This window comes from Labeo rohita, chromosome 5, assembly GCF_022985175.1.
Source record: "Labeo rohita strain BAU-BD-2019 chromosome 5, IGBB_LRoh.1.0, whole genome shotgun sequence".
Taxonomy (NCBI): Eukaryota; Metazoa; Chordata; class Actinopteri; order Cypriniformes; family Cyprinidae; genus Labeo; species Labeo rohita.
This window is the reverse complement of record NC_066873.1, coordinates 6654387-6673962: the sequence shown is the minus strand read 5'-3', so window position 1 is coordinate 6673962 and position 19576 is coordinate 6654387. Positions and strand designations below refer to the sequence as shown.

General features: G+C 41.5%; 1 protein-coding gene across 6 annotated transcripts in view; it reads left to right on the top strand.

Annotated features, from left to right (window-relative positions):
• LOC127165079 (mediator of RNA polymerase II transcription subunit 13-like) overlaps positions 1 to 19101 on the top strand; it is a 59603-nt gene extending 40502 nt beyond the window's left edge. For 2 of the 6 annotated variants that reach the window (XM_051109370.1, XM_051109368.1), the window contains exons 11-31: positions 278 to 467; positions 805 to 883; positions 965 to 1086; positions 1729 to 1828; positions 1907 to 2103; positions 2260 to 2429; positions 2639 to 3522; positions 4575 to 4754; positions 4856 to 5079; positions 5721 to 5907; positions 6378 to 6621; positions 6865 to 7108; positions 7183 to 7371; positions 10608 to 10831; positions 10913 to 11055; positions 11130 to 11288; positions 11478 to 11642; positions 14883 to 15049; positions 15134 to 15295; positions 15924 to 16033; positions 17744 to 19101. In XM_051109370.1, coding sequence (XP_050965327.1) covers positions 278 to 467; positions 805 to 883; positions 965 to 1086; positions 1729 to 1828; positions 1907 to 2103; positions 2260 to 2429; positions 2639 to 3522; positions 4575 to 4754; positions 4856 to 5079; positions 5721 to 5907; positions 6378 to 6621; positions 6865 to 7108; positions 7183 to 7371; positions 10608 to 10831; positions 10913 to 11055; positions 11130 to 11288; positions 11478 to 11642; positions 14883 to 15049; positions 15134 to 15295; positions 15924 to 16033; positions 17744 to 17876 — 4273 coding nt within the window. In that variant the 3' untranslated portion in view covers positions 17877 to 19101. The remainder of the gene's footprint in view (positions 1 to 277; positions 468 to 804; positions 884 to 964; positions 1087 to 1728; positions 1829 to 1906; positions 2104 to 2259; positions 2430 to 2638; positions 3523 to 4574; positions 4755 to 4855; positions 5080 to 5720; positions 5908 to 6377; positions 6622 to 6864; positions 7109 to 7182; positions 7372 to 10607; positions 10832 to 10912; positions 11056 to 11129; positions 11289 to 11477; positions 11643 to 14882; positions 15050 to 15133; positions 15296 to 15923; positions 16034 to 17743) is intronic. The other 4 variants (XM_051109371.1, XM_051109373.1, XM_051109372.1 and 1 more) reach the window with 4 other exon arrangements.
• The last annotated feature ends 475 nt before the right edge of the window (positions 19102 to 19576 follow it).

Here is a 19576-nt window from a genome sequence, read left to right as displayed (position 1 = left end):
ATTTCACCCACGACTAAACACTGCTAAACACAATGTTTGTTTGTTTCACTGTAAGCTACACAAATTATATTAACCTTATAATAAGGGGTGTTCACAATTCACATTATTTTGTACAACCCCTGTACTTGACTGTGTTAACTGCATTTAGAACACAGCACTTGTGTGGCTAGAAGTGCTTTGGTTTGTGCACTTAAGAAGTTGTATGTTTATGGTGTTATCCTCAGTCACACATACACACACTCACAATATCAACACACTCAAATGGATGTCTTCTCAGGCTGTTCACGCAGATGCAGAAGAGGCTAAAGATCTCAGAGGAGCATGTAAGGAAAGACATACTGTCACAGGCTGGAGCGGATGATCCCACCGATGATCCGTATGACTTCAAAGAAGGAGATATTGAGTACAGCTTCCCTGTCACCAAAAAGCTGAAAGGACTGAGCCGAGACCCCAACCGCAAATCTAAGGTTTAATTGCAGTTTATGATTTTTGTAGCCATTAAAAGTGGATAATTCTAAAAATGAACACAGAACAGTGGTGAACACACTGTTCAATACAATAATGCCACAGTGAAAAACAAAAACACCCAAATCAGAATTAAGAGCAGATTTAACTTCAATCCAGAAGTATTAAGGAGCTTGATGCTAAAACAAATCCCTGAATATCTCGCACTAAAATTGAGTCTGCAAATGAGCAACTGTTTCTTTGTAAACAAGACGTGATCTGTAGGGTTGACTGGATTTTGTGTCTTTTCATTTCATGTAAAAACAGTTCTCTGTAACATATTTGTCTTGTCTCGTGCAGCCGGAGGAAGTGAACGGTAACGGCGTGGTTCCTGAGGGGAAAGACGCCATGTCCATCTTTAGTTCAGCCCCAAAGTCAGGTCAGTTCACACTTAATCACTGAGATATATGGCAAATAACTGGCAAAATCTGATGTCACTCATGCTGTCTGTCCTGTTCAGAAGAGTCAAATCCAGATGAATCAGATGCCAAAGTAAACCCTCCCTTGACCAGAGAGAAGGATCTCATTGTGCTCATCTCTGATCTGGAGAATATCTTTGGGGAGGAGGAAGATGAACTAGCGGTGAGATATTGAAACTTCTTGAAAGGGCTGTGTATGTATCCTCTAAATTGTGTGCACATTAACATGCTGAAATAGACAAACCTGATAAACAAATATGATATGCTTGTGACATCATAACCAGTGTTGGGGGTATCGCATTACAAGTAATGCGAGTAACATAATTCAATTACTTTTTTGAGTAACTACTAAAGTAACACGTTACTTTTGAATTTACAATGAAATATCTGGGGGGGTTCTTTTGTTATTAAAAAACGAATAAGCAAGCCCAGTAAGGTGTAGTAACAAAAAGTAACACAAAAGTAACATAATGCATTAGTTTCCATAAAAAGGTAATGCATGGTCCTAAGCTGATTATAAACTGGTCTTGAGCTAGTCCTTAGAAGGACTAGTTGCTCAGGACTAGTTCAGGACCAGCTTATAACCCGCTCATGACCAACTAAGGATAAGCTTAAACCAGGTCAAAAAAACATACCCAACCACCATATGAAGTTTTTTTTTCAACAGGGTAAATATAAACCAAGACTCACTATGATCTGTTTCGGCTTATGATGGTTTTGGTAAACACTGACCTGCCCATCAGTACTCTAAAATGTTTCAAATGTGACAAGATTAATGAACGTTTCTCCATGTAACCCAAACCAGAGCACATTTCCAAACCAGCAATCAGCCAAGTCTGGGTCTGTGGGAGCAGAGGAGCGGCCACAAGGGGTTGAGGGGAGAGCTGCAGTGCCATATCCCTCAAGTAAGTCCAGCAGCTCTATAGATCAGAAAATACCAGGAGAACTATCATCTCTAACAGTGTGTGGATGTGTCTTCTCAGCAGTAGCAGAGCTCCAGCGCATGTTCCCAACGCCTCCATCTCTAGAGCAGCACGCTGCCTTCTCTCCCATTGTGACGTACCGTGACACCCCCAGTCAAGAGCCGTCCGGCCCTTCAGCGGCTCACGATCAGCCCAGCAGCTCTCAGTTTAACAGCCAGTTCATGGACATGGAAGAAGACATAGCTGAGGATGTACATGTGCGTTTTACTTCATGTGCACCAGAATGAGTTCACAGACAGTATAGAGTGCAGCTTGACCAGTTAAACCCTATTTCATGCTGAGCACAGTTCTACCCTTTTATTTTGTTTCCATGTCTATGATTATTCATTGTGTCCCATATGTCCTCTGTCCAGCCGCTGATTGGTTGCTCCATGTACACCCCACTGCGTTCCTTACCCAGCCAGTGTTTGCCTGCTCTTAAAATTCCTGAGCACTGCTACTACAGACCGTCCTGGACAGATATGACCAAGATGGAGCAGTATTGCCTGACCACTCAAAATCCTTTCAGCAGAGATGTGTACGTGTAAGTCCAAATGTCATATTTTTCAAAATCGCATGAAGAAATGTCTACATACTATTTGAACCCACAATCCAATGTGTGAAATATGAAATAAAAGATGAAATAATTTTTGCATTTAATCAGGAATTTTATAAAGGTCAAGGTTTTTATGGAAAAGTTTGACATTTGACATTCAATTTTGGCCATGAAAGTCTCACATGAATGTTCTTCAGCAGTGGCGCTCTTCTGGAGCAGGACTACACTTCCATGACAATGAACGGCGCCTCCACTGGCACTGTCTCAGGCGTCCTACCCTCTCCGGCCGCCTCTCGCTTCTCTGTGCCGACCCCTCGCACCCCCCGCGGCATGGGTGCGGCCAGTGGGCAGGGCTCTGTCAGGCAGGACGGCACTGAACTCAGCTCACCAGCGTCAACCCCTTCCACCAGTGTGCCGCTCAGCTCAGTAGAGCCATCTGTATCGGGACCGCCGCTGCCCGAGGCGCACAGTCTTTACGTTATCCTGCTGCTGTCTGACTCGGTCCTGAATATTTTCAAAGACAGCAACTTTGACAGCTGCTGCATCTGTGCCTGTAACATGAACGTTAAAGGGGCAGATGTTGGTGTCTATATCCCAGACTCCACCTGTGAGGACCAATACCGCTGCATGTGTGGCTTTAGTGCGATTGTAAACCGAAGGCTGGCGCACGGGTCTGGCCTCTTCCTGGAGGATGAGCTGGACATATTTGGCCGTGGGTCTGAGGCGGGCCGTGCGGCAGAGAGGAGACTGGCGCTGTGTAGGCGAGTCCCTTCCAGTCGAAGACCTGAGGAGCAACAGACGCCTGCCTCGGTGATTGGTCTGTTGCAGGAGCAGTGCTCTCAGCCAATCACATCCCTGACCTCTCTGCATAGATCACCCGGCTGCTCCTGTCATGGCCGCCAGAGGGCTCTGTTGCAGAGCTGGGCAGCAGACAGGCTGTGGACGGACAGCAGTGATGCATGTGTAGATTGTTATAATGCACTGGTGCAGGGACTGCAGTATGTGGACAACGCAACTGGAGGAAAGGTGGAACAGACTACGGTGAGGAGCAGCGCATTGCACACCTGGCCACAGACCAATGGTAAGACTCATTAAAAGGCAGGACTTAAGGCCAAATCAGTTTCATAGCAGTGCAGCTAAAAAACACCCAGAAAACACTGCAACCACATTACTACCCAGAATACCCTAGCAGCCACACAGCAACATCCTAACAACCACTTAAAGGGTCATCGGATGCCCATTTTCCACAAGTTGATATGATTCTTTAGGGTCTAAATGAAAAGTCTATAACATACTTTGCTAACTAGCACATTATTAGGAAAGGTGATTTGCAAAGATTAAAAAAAACTTAATACTCACTTCTTTTGTAGGTGAAGCTGGATCAAAAATTATTTGTGTGAACATAGATGCATTTAGGGAGATCGGGGACGCATTCCCTTCAAAAACAAAAGTAATCCACTGCATTTTTCATCAGCTTAGATGTCGGGAGTAAATTATGACTGTTATGTTCATTATTACATCCAACAACAGAACACCTCAGTCACTTAGGAGACATTCTTTTTTACTCCTGCTCCAGCATCGAAATAATGGCAATGACTATTTACAGCTCACTCAGCGTGGGTCTACGCTAAAACAACTGTGTCAGTCAATAATCAAGGGAGGGGCCTGCCTTTGTGATATCACACAGCCAGGAATATAAGCAGTGGCTTGATCTGAGAAAGTGCTAATGATTTATAGAGATTTAAAAAAACAAACACTGGGTGGATTGTACACTGGTTGTGTACACACACTTACAACATGGAAAGGTGAGTTTGAACCCCTTTAAAAGATTTATCACCCACATATCAATGCTCTGGCAACCACCAAGAACACTCTAGCATAGGGATTGGAAACTGCAGTCCTGGTGGTCCACTATCCTGCAGAGTTTAGCTCTATCCCTAATCAAACACACCTGAGAAATCCAACCAAACTCTTCAGGATTACTTGAAAATTACAAGCAGAGGTGTGTTTCTGTAGGATTGGAGCTGAACTCTGCAAGCCAGTCACCCTCTAGGGCTGGAATTGCCCATCCCTGCTCTAGCGACAACATAGACAACCAGACAAAACATGACCTGGCAACCTGTGTGTCCTCAGTGTTGGACATCAGCAAGCTGTCCTCTCAAGATGTGGTGCGGATGTTGCTGTCACTCCAGCCATTCCTGCAAGATGCGATCCAGAAGAAGAGGACGGGCAGGAGTTGGGAGAACATCCAGCATGTTCAGGGTCCACTCACATGGCAGCAGTTCCACAAGATGGCTGGGCGAGGTTCTTATGGTGAGACTTCATTACAATTATTCTCCATATTTATAAAAAATATTTTCTTGGCTCAGATCTTGAAATCTTGCAGAGACTAAACATATTATTACAACGGTCAGGTTCCGAGGAATCCCCAGAGCCACTGCCGATCCCCAGCGTGCTACTGGGATATGATCGAGATTTTCTGGCTCTGTCTCCACTTGCTCTTCCCTTCTGGGAGAAGTTTCTCCTGGAGCCTTATGGAGGTCAGAGGGATGTGGCCTTCTTGGTACTGTGTCCCAATTATGACACCCTGCTCAGCAGTGCCAAAGCTTTCTTGCAGGAGCTCAGTGCTGTCTATGAGGTATATCATTATCACTCACATGTTCTGACCTTCTAGACATGTATCGCCCTTCTGTAAATGAGGTATTCTTCAATTAGAGGCACTTTTTGTTTCATTCATGTCAGGGGTGTCCTCTCCTGCTTCTGGAGGGCCAACATCCTGCAGAGTTTAGCTCCTTACTTAACCAGCATAGACGCCTGGATGTTTTTAATAATCCCGGAGACCTCGATTAGCTGATTCAAGTGTGTTTAATTAAGGTTGAAACTCTGTGGGACAGTGGCCCTCCAGGAGCAAGATTAGTGTTCCCTAACCTGTGTTTAATTATGCAATTATCTCATGAAGCAGGTGCAGAGTAATTTAGATTTGTCCTGAGTCTAAAAGAAAAGTTGCTGAGACTGAAAAATTGTTCAAATACATAAATCCTCAGGTACACAAAATATGTGTTGCAAAAATGTATCTCACTTTTGGCTTCAGCATATAGGTTCTCTCACTGCTAGTGTAATCCTAAAAGTTGACAAACCTTTTCTCTTGGGAAAGTATAAAGTGTTGAGGACTCACCTTGCACAAATTGTTGTCCAATCAAATACCTGTGGACTGTGTCCATTAGAAAATTTAATGAGGTCTGGCAACTCAGTTGTCATCAGTGCTCCTCTTACACACAGACGTGTCGGCTGGGAAAGCATCGTCCACTAGCACGGGTGTCCAGAGACGGGATTGTCCCAGTGGGATCAGTGGAGTGTGAGGAGGAGACAGATGACCAGTGGTTCTCAGGGCTCTGGGCTGGACAACACCAGGAGGAAAACCTCAACAAACTCAAACTCTACAAACACATCTGCAGACACACACTCGGTAGGAATCCCTCCTGTTATTCTGTTCCCGTTTCATTGGAATGAATCACCAGTCATTTTGCCAGTGCTCTATACCATAAAGGTGACCGTGATCACTGCAAAAAAAAAAAAAAAGGCTTGTCTTACTTAGTATTTTTGTCTTGTTTCTAGTCAAAATGTCTAAATGCATTTACTAGATAAAGAAAATGACGTAAGATATTTAGTCTTGTTTTCTGGGAAAAAAACAAAAAAACAAAAAACTAAATTAAGTGCATTTTGCATTTGCTAAGAAAAATAATCTTGTTTTAAGAGTCATTTCCTTACCCCACTGGCAGATAATTTTAAATTCAGTCAATGCCTTCAGGAATTCTGAAACTTCCAGGCAGGTGTTTTGGGGCAGGGTGGAATCTGCTAGACATTGGCCCTCTAGGAGCAGGATTGTACACACCTTTTCTAAAGGGTGTGGTTTAAAGTTACACTGCACTTTTTCAGGCCCGCAGCTCTCTACCTTGATGCTGGACAGTGGCCTCCTTGTCCCTCCAAAGCCTCCACCCGCTTCTGTTCCTCTCACTCCACCAGCATCCACCCAACAGCCTGTATCCGCTGATGGAGACAGCAACTCAGGAAACACCCCTAACCCCATCTGTGCTGCCACATCCCAGTCCAGTGGTGCCGAACCGGGACAGGTGGTTACGGGTGACTCAAACACCACACCGTCAGCTGAGAGTGCAGAGAGGTGAGACGTTACTGTACAGCACAGAGCGCAGACAACTTCAGTCTCAAACTGTAGCTAAGAACGTCATGCTTTATGAACTGGTGTAATTCATGTGTGTCCCATGTCTGACCACTGATATAATTACCAGTGTACTGCAAATTCACATTATTTGGTAGATTGTACTATTGTATTTCATGGATTATGTAAAATATCCCTCTAACACCAATGTGGTATGATTGGAGATTAATGTCATTGTTGTTGTAGCTCAGCAGAGAGGGACCGGATTGGTATTCCTACATTGGCGGAGTCAGCGGACAGCCACGCCCACCCACCAGCCATCGTGCTTTATGTGGTGGATCCCTTCCTGTGCTCGGGGGCAGGGTCACGAGACGAAGAGGGTGGGGAGGACATGGATGCGAGCAGTGTTTGGCTTTTAGCACTGTTGCGCTGCTACACGGATATGCTGAACGCGTTGCCAGAGAGCATTCAGCCTGCACTGGTGCTACAGGTCAGGACAGGCTCATCCTAACGTATCTTTCACAAATCATTAGTTGTGTAACAGTAGTTAATTTTGATTTGCAGGTGTTGCCGTGTCAGCATCTGTTGCAGCCAGCCAGCGGAGAGAGTCCTGAGTACCTACAGCGCCTGCGATCGCTAGCCTTCTCCACATACTCACAGAGCCGCCGTTTGCTCCCCAGACAGACGCACATCAGGTCCCTCACCGGATTCGGCCCCGCTTCCACCATACAGTCAACGCTCAACAGCCCAGAGGTCAGGCTTGATTATATTGTGTCTGAACTGGATGCAAGTAATGTGTTGTGATGCAAAAGCAATAAATGGTAACACGTTATTTTGATAGTCCAATTTTGACATTCTACTAACAGTAAGTAACTTTGCAACTGCATGTAAAACTTGTCATTAGAGTATTAGTAGACTGTCTGCTTTATATCTTCTAACACTCTTCTAAGCTTTGCAACTATATGTCAACTTATTCTACTAACCCTAAACCTAACCTAACAGTCTGCTCTGGGAATTAGTAGACATGTAGTTGCAAATTAATAAGAAATAGTTGACATGTAGTTGCAAAGTTACTTATAATTAGTAGAATGTCTAAAGTGGACTATCAAAATAAAGTGTAACCCGATATATCACTCTTGTCATCATCAAGAGAATTGTATAGACACAATGCACCATGCTGTATGTGTGTACCATGCTGTAAGTGCATGCTCTGATGTGGCTTTTTTTTTAGGGATACCTCTTTCTTGTTTTGTGCTCTGCTTGACTTTATTCATTAAGTTGATGTGGTAACACTTTATAGGAGAAGGGTATAACTGCAGCCTGGAGATCTCCAAATGGGCACAGGAACTCCAAAATGGGGTGGGAGCTCCAAAATAGGGTGTGGCTTCCTCCCATTGACAGACAGGCACATGACACGGATGCGCAATTTTCCTCCCAATCCACTTTAGCGCAAACTCCGCCCCACAGCTGATTCTAAAGGTTTTATTGGTTGTGTCAATCACAAATGCTAACCCCTAAACCTACCCCACACCTGACCCTAACCTTAACCAGTGAAATTGACTGCACGGCAAGATTGGTGCTCAACACTGTGGTAGATGAACGGGTAATAAGATTATGTGACATAAGATCCCCAGGCCGTTCCGTAACTCCCCAGCCAGACCTCACCGGACAATGGGACCTTTTTAGTTACACCCAGCATCATTATCCCCTCCTACCCTGCGAATTTTGAGCCCCAGGATGCCCCCGTTGCTTAAAACAAAGCGATAGAGTAAAACCTTTCCTCTGCGCTGCGCTGGGACGGCTCGCGTGAGAGGTTCCAGTCCAAACACCACTGGCCACGAGCTTTGGGCTTTGTTCTCACTGAGCATATTTATTTATATAGCATATTTTATTTTGTTTTATATCATCTAGAAACAATGTTTAATTTATAACGTTTTATTTTGAAACATAAGTCAAAAACAATTGGCTGAAACCAGAGCCAATGGTGAAAGTCTTTGTATGATGAGACCCCGCCCCATTTTGGAGGTTCTGCCCACTTTTGGAGTTCACGCCACATTTTGGAGATCTCCAGTCTGCAGTTATACATACTTGCTTTATAGTAACTTTCATTCAGTGTTGCCAAGTCTGCAGAATTAGGCTACTTTAATACTGTTGCCACGGGTTGTATTTGATGTCCGTGGGTTGAAGCGAATGCAATAATGTCATATTTAGCCCCTGAAATACTAATTTACCAGGGGAACCCTGACAAAAAACTTGTATTTTATCCCCCGGAACACGTTTTTTAACGAGGGACCCCCCTTGGGGTAGCAATTGGGTGAGTTTTGTTGTGAAAACCTGCCAACCCTGCTTTCATTAGTAAATCATTAACAAACATTACATAATGCTTAACAGATCACATACCTAGAAATATGAGATAATGTGCTTGTTAATGTTTACTAATGTGTTATCAAACATCTATGATCTAATGGTTTATAAATCATTAACAAACATTATGTAATGCTTAACAGATCATTAGGTAATGCTTACAAATGTCAATCACCTTTCAATTCATATAATCATGCACATGATTAAACGCTTATTTACTAATAAATGTCATTAAACTTCAGTTCAGTTTTTTACATTTATAAATATTAAGCACTTCACAAAATGTTCATGTGATCACAGTCTGTAAAGGTCCCATATTTGGTCTTTGTTTGTTGTGTAGACTTTTATTTTCACATCCTAACAAATTATTTACTAACTATTTACTAACTATTTGTTCCTGTTTTTGCAGTACCCAATCTGTTCGTCATTTGTAAATGTTTATAAACATTTACCAATCGCTAGTACCTTCATGAGCAGTCATCTTGATGGCAAAAAGTGTCCCAAATTACCTGAATTTACCTTAACAAATAACTTATTAATCATTTGTTCATGTTTTTGCAGTACCCAATCTAAGGTTGAAACTATTCATCATTTGTAAATGTTAATAAAACGTTTACTATCATTTATTACCTTTACGGGTATGGGACTTTAGTTGCTGTAACAATGTTTGTGTAAAGGGTGGTTAGATAAGTTTAGCTAAATGGTTGCTAAAGACATGACACATGGCAATTTGGGTGAAAAACATGTTTTTATTGCCTCTAAACTTCCATTTGTATACTACGGTATATTATTGAACAGGATTTTCCTTGAATAATAAAGCAACAGTAGAAAACATACATTTTTCAATTGATTCAATTCAATATAAATAGATTAAACTGTGTTCCTTTATATTAAATTGACCCCTGTACTCTTCTAACCTTTTAACCAACCCTTATACCTACACATTCCACCAAACCTTCTCCTAATCTTGCCCGTATCACACTTCAATATCATTAAAATCATTTGTAGATTCTCAAGAAGTGCGTGATCATATAAACTGAAAGTTTAATGACATTTGTAAGCATTTTATTTACATGATCTGTTAATCATTAGATAATGTTCAGTAAGATATTTAGTAAACATTAACAAGCACATTATCTCACATTTCTAGCTATTTGAATTTAAGCAGTTCTTATATAACATAACATTATATAATGTTTGTTAATAATTTATTAATAAAAGTTATTATTAAGTGCTACCTTTGATGCTTTCATCCATAAAATCACAAGATGCAGGGCAGTTGGATAAAACAAAAGTGACACAGCTGAAGATGTGTTAATATGTCCATCTAGTACAGTCTTTCTCAACCATGTTCCTGGAGCCCCTGACACTGAACATTTTCAAGGGGCTTCAAAAACAGTCGAGAAACACTTTTCTAGTGCACATTTACGTAGATTTGCCTAGATTAGCTCTAGAGCTGTTATTAAAATGTTACATATGCAACACACATATCAAAACCATTTCAGGACATAAATAATGCTGGAAAGTTGAATATGGATTTGTGTAAAATATATTGCTTAAACAATGGTGCCTTTATGATGTTTGATTTCTTTTGAAGTGAATGATGTTTCCTGTGTGTGTTACAGAGCCCCAGTGTCACGCGTCTGTATTCTCCACCCTTCATCCTGGGTCCAACTCGCAGTAAACAGTCCGAGGTGGGTGACGTGTGTTCAGACGCTCCCTCACGCTGTAACGTGCTGTTCGTGGGATACTGTCTGTCACATGACCAGCGCTGGATCCTGGTGTCCTGCACGGATCAGCAGGGGGAGCTGCTGGAAACCTGTGTCATCAACATCGATGTGCCCAACAGGTGACGCCTGTTCATTTGAGTCTATTTGCCATGCTTTAAGTTCCAGTCTAAATAAACGGAGCATCTTGTCTTTACTCGCAGAGCCCGGCGGCCCAAGTTTTCCCCTCGTAAAATTGGCCTCCAGAAGTTATGGGAATGGTGCGTGAGCATTATTCAGATGACATCGCTGCCGTGGAGGATTGTGATTGGCCGTTTGGGAAGACTGGGCCACGGGGAACTCAAAGGTGTGTCAGTGGGACAGATATATTTTCAACAAAGACCCTTATGAATATTTATTAGCGCTCTCTCTCTCTTTCAGACTGGAGTGTGCTGCTGGGCGAGCATTCGCTGCATTCTATTGGCCGTCAACTGCGGGAAGCGTGTCTTATGTGTGGGTTGTCCACTGCTGATTCGCCCTCCATTCTCAGTGCATGCCTGGTTTCCATGGAGCCGCAGGGATCTTTTGTGGTGATGCCAGGTGAAACATGCACTTCTGTGCGAGCTGCTTTTGTTCTGTGTGATTTCGGACACCAGACACCTGCGTAAAGACTTAACAGTGATAGGGCTGCACAGCTGAATCAGTGATTGAGATTATGATTATGATCAACTAATCGTGAAAAGTGTCAGAAAAGTGCAGTTTTTTGTGTCCTAACAGTCGTGTGTGCAGATGCGGTGACGATGGGCTCAGTGTTCGGCCGCAGCACAGCGCTCAACCTGCAGACGTCTCAGCTCAACACTCCTCAGGATGCATCCTGCACGCACATCCTGGTGTTTCCCACCTCCTCCACCACACAGGTGGCGCCCAGCACGTACCCTGCCGAAGACAACCCCGGTACCTCAACACCATCACACACACGCAACACAAGATGTATACACCCACTGCAACACAACATGTGTGACCTGAGTTAATCATTCCTGAGTGCTTCAAATAAAGAGGTGCAGCATTTGAATCTGGCTGTTTTTACATTTGACTGTTAGATATAGTATGTACCTTCCAGAATGGTCAAGAGCCATACAAATAAGAATAAATCACTCCCACAACAGTAAACACACAGACCTTGAGCATTCAATCCATGAACTCAAGCCCTGAAGTCATTCTTACCCTTGCACTTTATTTTGCACTTTACTTATAGTGAATTTACTTCTTAGTAATATGAGGTTTAAAGGTAGTTTCAGATTTAGTGCCTAATTATTACTCAGTTATTGTAATTTAGTATGTACATGCAGAACAGGACTATAAAATAAACTCTTACCCACTTTACTTACAAAACCCACTTTCAAAATAAGAGCTGTTATGTTGTGTAGGATTAATCAAATATCATTATACACATAAAAAATAAAAGACAATTATTAAGTGCAAAACTAATATCATCCTTTGGGTTATTTACACTGGCTGTACATCGTAGGTGCACAGCTGTAAACTTTTTTTGATTTGATTTGTCAACGTTTTGATTTATTTTCAGACTGTGTGAGTGGTCACAGATGATGAATATAAACTGGACTTGTAATCATGTGTATTTCGTAATGTCACCAGCAGGCGACACTGTTACTCTTACAACATAGCAGCAACCTTTATTTAAAGGGGTCATTGGATGCCCATTTTCCACAAGTTGATATGATTCTTTAGGGTCTTAATGAGAAGTCTATAATATACTTTGGTTAAAAATTCTCAATGGTTGTGTAAAACAACACCCTTTTTACCTTGCCAAAATCAGCTCTGCAAAAATCATCTCATTCTGGTCGAAGCTGCTTTAAATGCAAATGAGCTCTCCTCGCCCCGCCCCTCTCTTCTCTCTGTGGAGAGACGAGCCTGTTTACTTTAGCCGCATTTAGCCCCGTTTAGCCGCTAAACTTGCTAACTAGCACATTATTAGGAAAGGCGATCGCAAAGATTCATAAAAAAACCCTTATACTCACTTCTGCTGTAAGTGAAGCTGGATCACGGATGAATTGTGCAAACATCGACGGATATATGTAGATCGGGAGGCGCATTCCCTTCACAAACAAACATAATCTACTGCATCTTCAGCGGCTCAGATGTCGGGAGTAAATGACGACCACTATGTTCATTATTACATCCAGCAACACAACACCTCAATCGCTCAATCTGAGATATTGTTGTCTAACTTACATCCCTGCTCCGGCATCGAAACAAAGAGGGCAGACTGTTACAGCTGATCTGAGGTAAAACGCTCATGTCAATCAACTGTTGTGGGAGCGGCCTCTGTCAGTGTGCCACACCGACAGGCATCTGAGAATGGCTTGATTTGAAAAAGGGAATATTATTTTTACAGATGAATTAAAAACCACTGCATGGATTTTTATCATTATAGGGTAGATTTGTAATTTTTACAGGGTAGATTTTTACATGTTCAAACAACATGTAAAAGTGAACTTAGCATCCGATGACCCCTTTAAGAGAAGTTCATTTCCAGAACAAAAATTTACAGATAATGTACTTGTCATACCCCCATGACCCCCTTGTCATCCAATATGTTCATGTCTTTCTTTCTTCAGTTGTAAATAAATTATGTTTTTTGAAAACATTTCAGGATTTTTTTTCCATAATGTGGACTTCAGTGGTGCCCCCGAGTTTGAATTTCCAAGATGCAGTTTTATCAACAAATTAGAATACTTCATAAGACCAACAAAAAAAAAACATTTTTAGTGAATTGTTGGCCTTTTGGAAAGTATGTTCATTTACTGTATATGTACTCAATACTTGGTAGGGGCTCCTTTTGCTTTAATTACTGCCTCAATTCGGCGTGGCATGGAGGTGCTCAGTCTGTGGCATGCTGAGGTGGTATGGAAGCCCAGGTTTCTTTGACAGTGGCCTTCAGCTCATCTGCATATTTTTTGGTCTCTTGTTTCTCATTTTCTTTTATTTTAATGCAGCTTCAAAGGGCTCTGAACGATCCCAGCTGAGGAAGAAGAGTCTTATCTAGCAAAACAATCGGTTATAAAAAAAAATTATAATAATAATTAACACAATTCATATACTTTGTAACCTCAAACGCTCGTCTTGTCTAGGTCTGCGTAAACTCTCTTTTTTTCCAGTTTAGAACAGTTAGGTTGTCGAAAAACTCCCATTTCATTTTCTCTTCCAACTTTAAAATTGTCCTACATCGCTGTATTACCTTTTTTTGTAAAGAGCGTTTGATCTTATTTGCATGTTCATTTTGCAACCACTGGGTCAGTGCCTCTGCAGCGATGTAGGATGATTTTGAAGTTGGAGAAGAAAATGAGATGGCAGTTTTTAGACGTACCCTAACTGTATTGACCCGGAGATGCACAGACTATACATGCACATCGCAGAGATAGACAAGGTTAAAAAGTATATAAATTGTAATTTTATTTTTAGAAAATAACCGATAGTTTCGCTAGATAAGACCCTTCTTCTTTGTCTGGGATTATTTAGAGCCTTTTGAAGCTGCATTTAAACTGCATTTTGGAAGTTCAAACTCGGGGACACCACTGAAGTTTTTTTTAGGACTGAAGAAAGAAAGACATGAACATCTTTGATGACAAGTGGGTGAGTACATTATCTGTAAATTTTTGTTCTGGAATAAAAACTTCTTTAACTGAGTAAAATCTATTTTTACAAAAAAATCACAATTATACAACAACAATCACACAAAACCATCATATTTTCAGGGTCTCTCACTGGAACTAAAGTTAGCCCTGTGATGAACACATATTTAGCTTTCTGTAAAATCCTCCAGGGTATTGGGGCTTTGCTTTAAATAGATGGTGCTTGAGTCAAGTCAAATGTATTTGTATAGGGGTTTTCACACACACATTGTTTCAAAGCAGCTTTACAGAAAAACACGTTATATTTATAATATCTTAATATCTTTATGCCTTAAAATCACATTTAGCAGATTAGAGCCGGACAATAATATAGTTAAATTTTGCAGTTGTTCTATAGTGTATATACATTTTGCAATTACTATATAGCGTATATTGGTTAACACAAGTGACTACACATTATTATAAAGAGTCCCGAATGTAAGGACTGTGGTGTTCAATAGATCTGCTGAATCTGAAGGCTGTCTTTCTGTCCGTACTGTAGATGATATGTTCGGTTTGCCCTTCCCTGATGAGCTGGAGAGTGACATCGGTCATGATGACATGATGCTGCTGACAGGAACGCTGCACCCATCGCCCAACACCTCCCCTGTCCCGTCACCGGGATCGCCGTCCGGCCTGGGCTCTGGATCACACTTCCAGCATACGCGGGTGGGTCAGAGCGTTTGCTCTGTTCTTGTACATCATGCTGTTGACATGCCTGTGTGAAACTGTTTGTTTCTGGTGTGTTTGCAGAGCCAGGGCGAGCGTCTGATGTCCCGGGATGCTCCAGAAGAGCTGAAGCAGCAGCCGCTGGCTCTGGGATACTACGTGTCCACGGCTCCGGCCGACGGCCTGCCGCACTGGTTCTGGGCATCCTACCCACAAGCACAGCACCAGTGTCCCCTCTTTCTCAAGGTACGAGTTGCTGCAGTCATTCACTGACTCAGTGACTGACAGATACGTCTGTGCAACAGCAAAAAAAGGATTGCTCTTCACCTGTTTGTGTCTCTGTTTCATTCATTTTCTCATAGCACGTCTGTCACTCGATGTGTCAACATTAAAAATGTGTTGTGTCATGTCAAATGTTTGCCGTAATTGTCTACAAAAACAGAACAGGAATGATGTGAACTGATTTTCAGCTGTATTTTACATCGATCACACGTCTCCTGCAGTTGGTGGGACCTGCTTAAACTGAGGGACAAGATCGAAAAACCACAAACAATTTCTTTACAGTTTGTTGCTGACACACTCATTGCCACAAAATGTTGCCTACAATTATTAGAAACTCTAAATCTCACCAGAGCCTGACAGCAGGTGAGCCTCAGGACAAGCGCTCATTCTGACGATTTACTATCATGCAACTGACAGACGCTTTTATCCAAAGAGACTTTTTATCAATTCTTGCATTTCCTGGGAATCAAGCCCATGACCATGGAGTTGCTAGTGCTGTGATCTACAGGAATCTACTGTAAATATGTGGCATGTCTGATCCTATGAGTAAAGCATCAGGAGTGAATCATTTAAGATGTGTTTGTGTCTGCAGGCGTCTCTGCATCATCACATCTCCATCGCTCAGATGGACGATCTGGTGTCTGGTAAGACATCTTCACGGATTCACCCGTTGGACTCCAAAACCACCTCAGATGTGCTCAGGTCAGTAGTAGTGAAAAATTAATTCATTTTTACATGACACACCCTGTTAAAAAAAAAGCATAAACCAGCATGGATTCCAAGCTGGTCCAGGCTGGTTTATACTGGTTAGTGCTGGTATAGTGCTAGTTTATGGTGGTATAGTGCTGGTTTATACTGGTATAGTGCTGGTCCAGGCTGGGTTATGCTGGTATAGTGCTGGTCCAGGCTGGTTTATGCTGCTTAGTGCTGATATAGTGCTGGTCCAAGGTGGTTTATGTTGGTATAGTGCTGGTCCAGGCTGGTTTATGCTGGTATAGTGCTGGTCCAGGCTGGTTTATGCTGGTATAGTGCTGGTTTATGCTGATTAGTGCTGGTATAGTGCTGATCCAGGCTGGTTTATGCTGGTATAGTGCTGGTCCAGGCTGGTTTATGCTGATTAGTGCTAATATAGTGCTGGTCCAAGGTGGTTTATGTTGGTATAGTGCTGGTCCAGGCTGGTTTATGCTGGTATAGTGCTGGTCCAGGTTGGTTTATGCTGGTATAGTGCTGGTTTATGCTGATTAGTGCTGGTATAGTGCTGATCCAGGCTAGTTTATGCTGGTATAGTGCTGGTCCAGGCTGGTTTATGATGATTAGTGCTGATATAGTGCTGGTCCAAGGTGGTTTATGTTGGTATAGTGCTGGTCCAGGCTGGTTTATGCTGGTATAGTGCTGGTCCAGGCTGGTTTATGCTGGTATAGTGCTGGTTTATGCTGATTAGTGCTGGTATAGTGCTGATCCAGGCTGGTTTATGCTGGTATAGTGCTGGTCCAGCTGGTGTTTAATCATCCTCTGGTAAGATGTTGATTTCATCTAAGGCTGTGTGGCTGTAAGTAGTTAATGTGTTTCTGCTCACCTTCTCACTTTTATTCTGTTCTTGCTGTTACTTTTTCACAGTGATTCTGCTTGTTAACTGTAGGTGTCATCACTAATGATCAGTCATCACTTGTAGAGTGAATCTACTTTATTTCACTAACTACAACACTGCTTCAGTGCTACTTTTACTCTCTATAGATCAGGACCATATAAAAACTGAGCAGTATTTGTTTAACACTATTTTACTGTGTAAACATGTAACCAGCAAAATGTTTTTCTTTATTAAATCATTTATTAAAATTAATTTGGAAAATTGTCTTGGTCTTTAACTACAAACACAAACCAGTTTCAAAAGAAACGTGATATGTAACACATACACAAGTTTTGTTGTGGTCTTGCTGGGATCATACCAGCACCCAAAAGACTGGGATCCAGCAAACCAGCAACCAGCTATCCATGCTGATTCCAGCATGCCAAACATACCTTATGTTGGTGACCAGCAATGCTGTGTTTTTTAGCAGGGACAGGTGTTACAAGTTGTCTCAGAATGATTTGTTAGTTTTTTTTTTGTGTGATTGATGTTCATGAATGAAATGACTCGCAAGATGAACAGATCATTTCTGTTTCCTGCATACATGACATTGCATTAATTAATTAGTTCACCTGGGTCAGAGTTGTTTGTTTTTTCGTCACATGACAGCCACATGCTATGTACATAATATAGAAATGATAAGTTCACCTGTGTCCTGTCTTCGAACGGCATCAGTTTTGCTGGCCAACAGCTTCACATTAAACTACTGTCCATAAACCAACCTGGACCAATATGGATGTTTGCTCTGGTCTTCAGAGATTGAGGTTTGTGTTGCTATGTTTCAGGTTCGTCCTGGAGCAGTATAACGCTCTTTCCTGGCTCACCTGCAGTCCTGCCGCTCAAGACCGGCGCTCCTGCCTTCCTGTTCATTTCACCGTCCTCACACAGATGTACAATGCCATCCTCAAACTCCTGTAGATCTCAGATGGGATGCAGAGCCATTCCTCCAAGTACCTAATGGATTTGGGCAGCTGGTGGTTTCACACGAGGAGCAGATGTTGACCAGCTGAGTCCAATCATGAGCCCTCAGATGAGCTGCATCACTGGATAGAGGGCTAAAACAGGGAAATGGCTTTTGAGGATGACAGTTACACATGTGTATCATGCTTCCCTGTCACTTCATGCTATAGAAATCCTACAGAGCGGGATGATGAACTCTGATTATCCATATAAAAACGTTGCGCTCAGCATCATGTTTCTGATGAGTTCTCTTAAAAAGGCACTTTCATGATCCGACATTGAATTGATAAACTTGACAAGTAATGTCTGACACGTGTTCAGAATGTTTATCGTGTAAAAGCAACATTTGCAGATTATTTTTAAGAAACATTTGAATCGATTTAATCAAGGCATTTTTTTCCCAGAATCAGAATGGAAGCCTTGAAATGACAAAAGTAAACTCTAATTTTAAATGATGCTGAAATGCCATATTTATATATGAACTGTATTTCTGATTGTATAATGGTGTTGTAGTGAGCAGCTGTTCTCCGGTTTACATCTAAAACACTTTCCAGAGAAACGACACATTGTAAAACATTTATGAAAGACAGTGCATTACTTTTTACTTTCTCTTTTGAAATGTCTTCAATCCTTTTCCTATTTAATAACTTAAACTAAAAGTGCATCACAAATTATATTTATAAAGCATTTTCTGCTCAATAAACTTGAATAGGCAGTAGAGTTCATTCAGCATATCTCAGCATAAAACTTCAACTGATATGCATTATGTGCTATTTGCTTTTTGAAGATGTCAGATTGGTCCATCAACAGCGACCTGGTTGCAGAAATTGCCCTGAAAGAAAATTTGTACTTTCCTGCATGTTTTGTAAATACACTTTTCAGAAGTGTGTTTTCATATTTCTTAAAACTACATTTCATGTCAGTTTTATTCATTGTATTCTACATGACTCCTATGAAGTTTTCTTTTTCTTTTTTGCCTTTTTCAAATATGAATATATACAGTATATATAAATAAATATAACATTATTGAAGTACAGCCAAGGGTGCGTTGCCAAGATATGATGCTTTCTGTACCAATGACAGCATTTGTTACTCAATCATCATTTGAAATATCAAGTTGATGTGACTCAACAGTGATTTGTATCTTTTACACGTTTTTTAAAGTAAATGACTGACAAATGAAGATTGACCTGTCTGTGTTTTTTTTGTAGACAGTCATTCCAGCAGGTTTGTGTTCACATGATTCATTTGTTTATTTGTTCTCTGTTATCCGACACATCAACAGCATCTTTGAAATGATTAGGCATAAATATCACACCAAACATGACTAAAGTCTTTAGATTCAGGAGAAACTCACATTCACAGGATTTGCTTTACTTGGGTTTTCTCTGCTGTTATTTCTGCCCTACTGTAAAAACAGAAATGGTTGCTGAGGGGGTTGAACTAATGAGGCAAAGAGATTTCAGATTAATGTTTTATAAACCTTGTTCCAAAATAAAAGCAAAGCTATTCAAGAGTATACAGATTTCAAAGAAGTGCTCATTCATGGCAAACTCAAAATGTAATGAAAATACTTCAATACTGTGAGCACCACACATGTTCAGAACATTTTTAAATATGCTGACAAACATGTGGCTTTTTAGTCATGGAAAATGTTT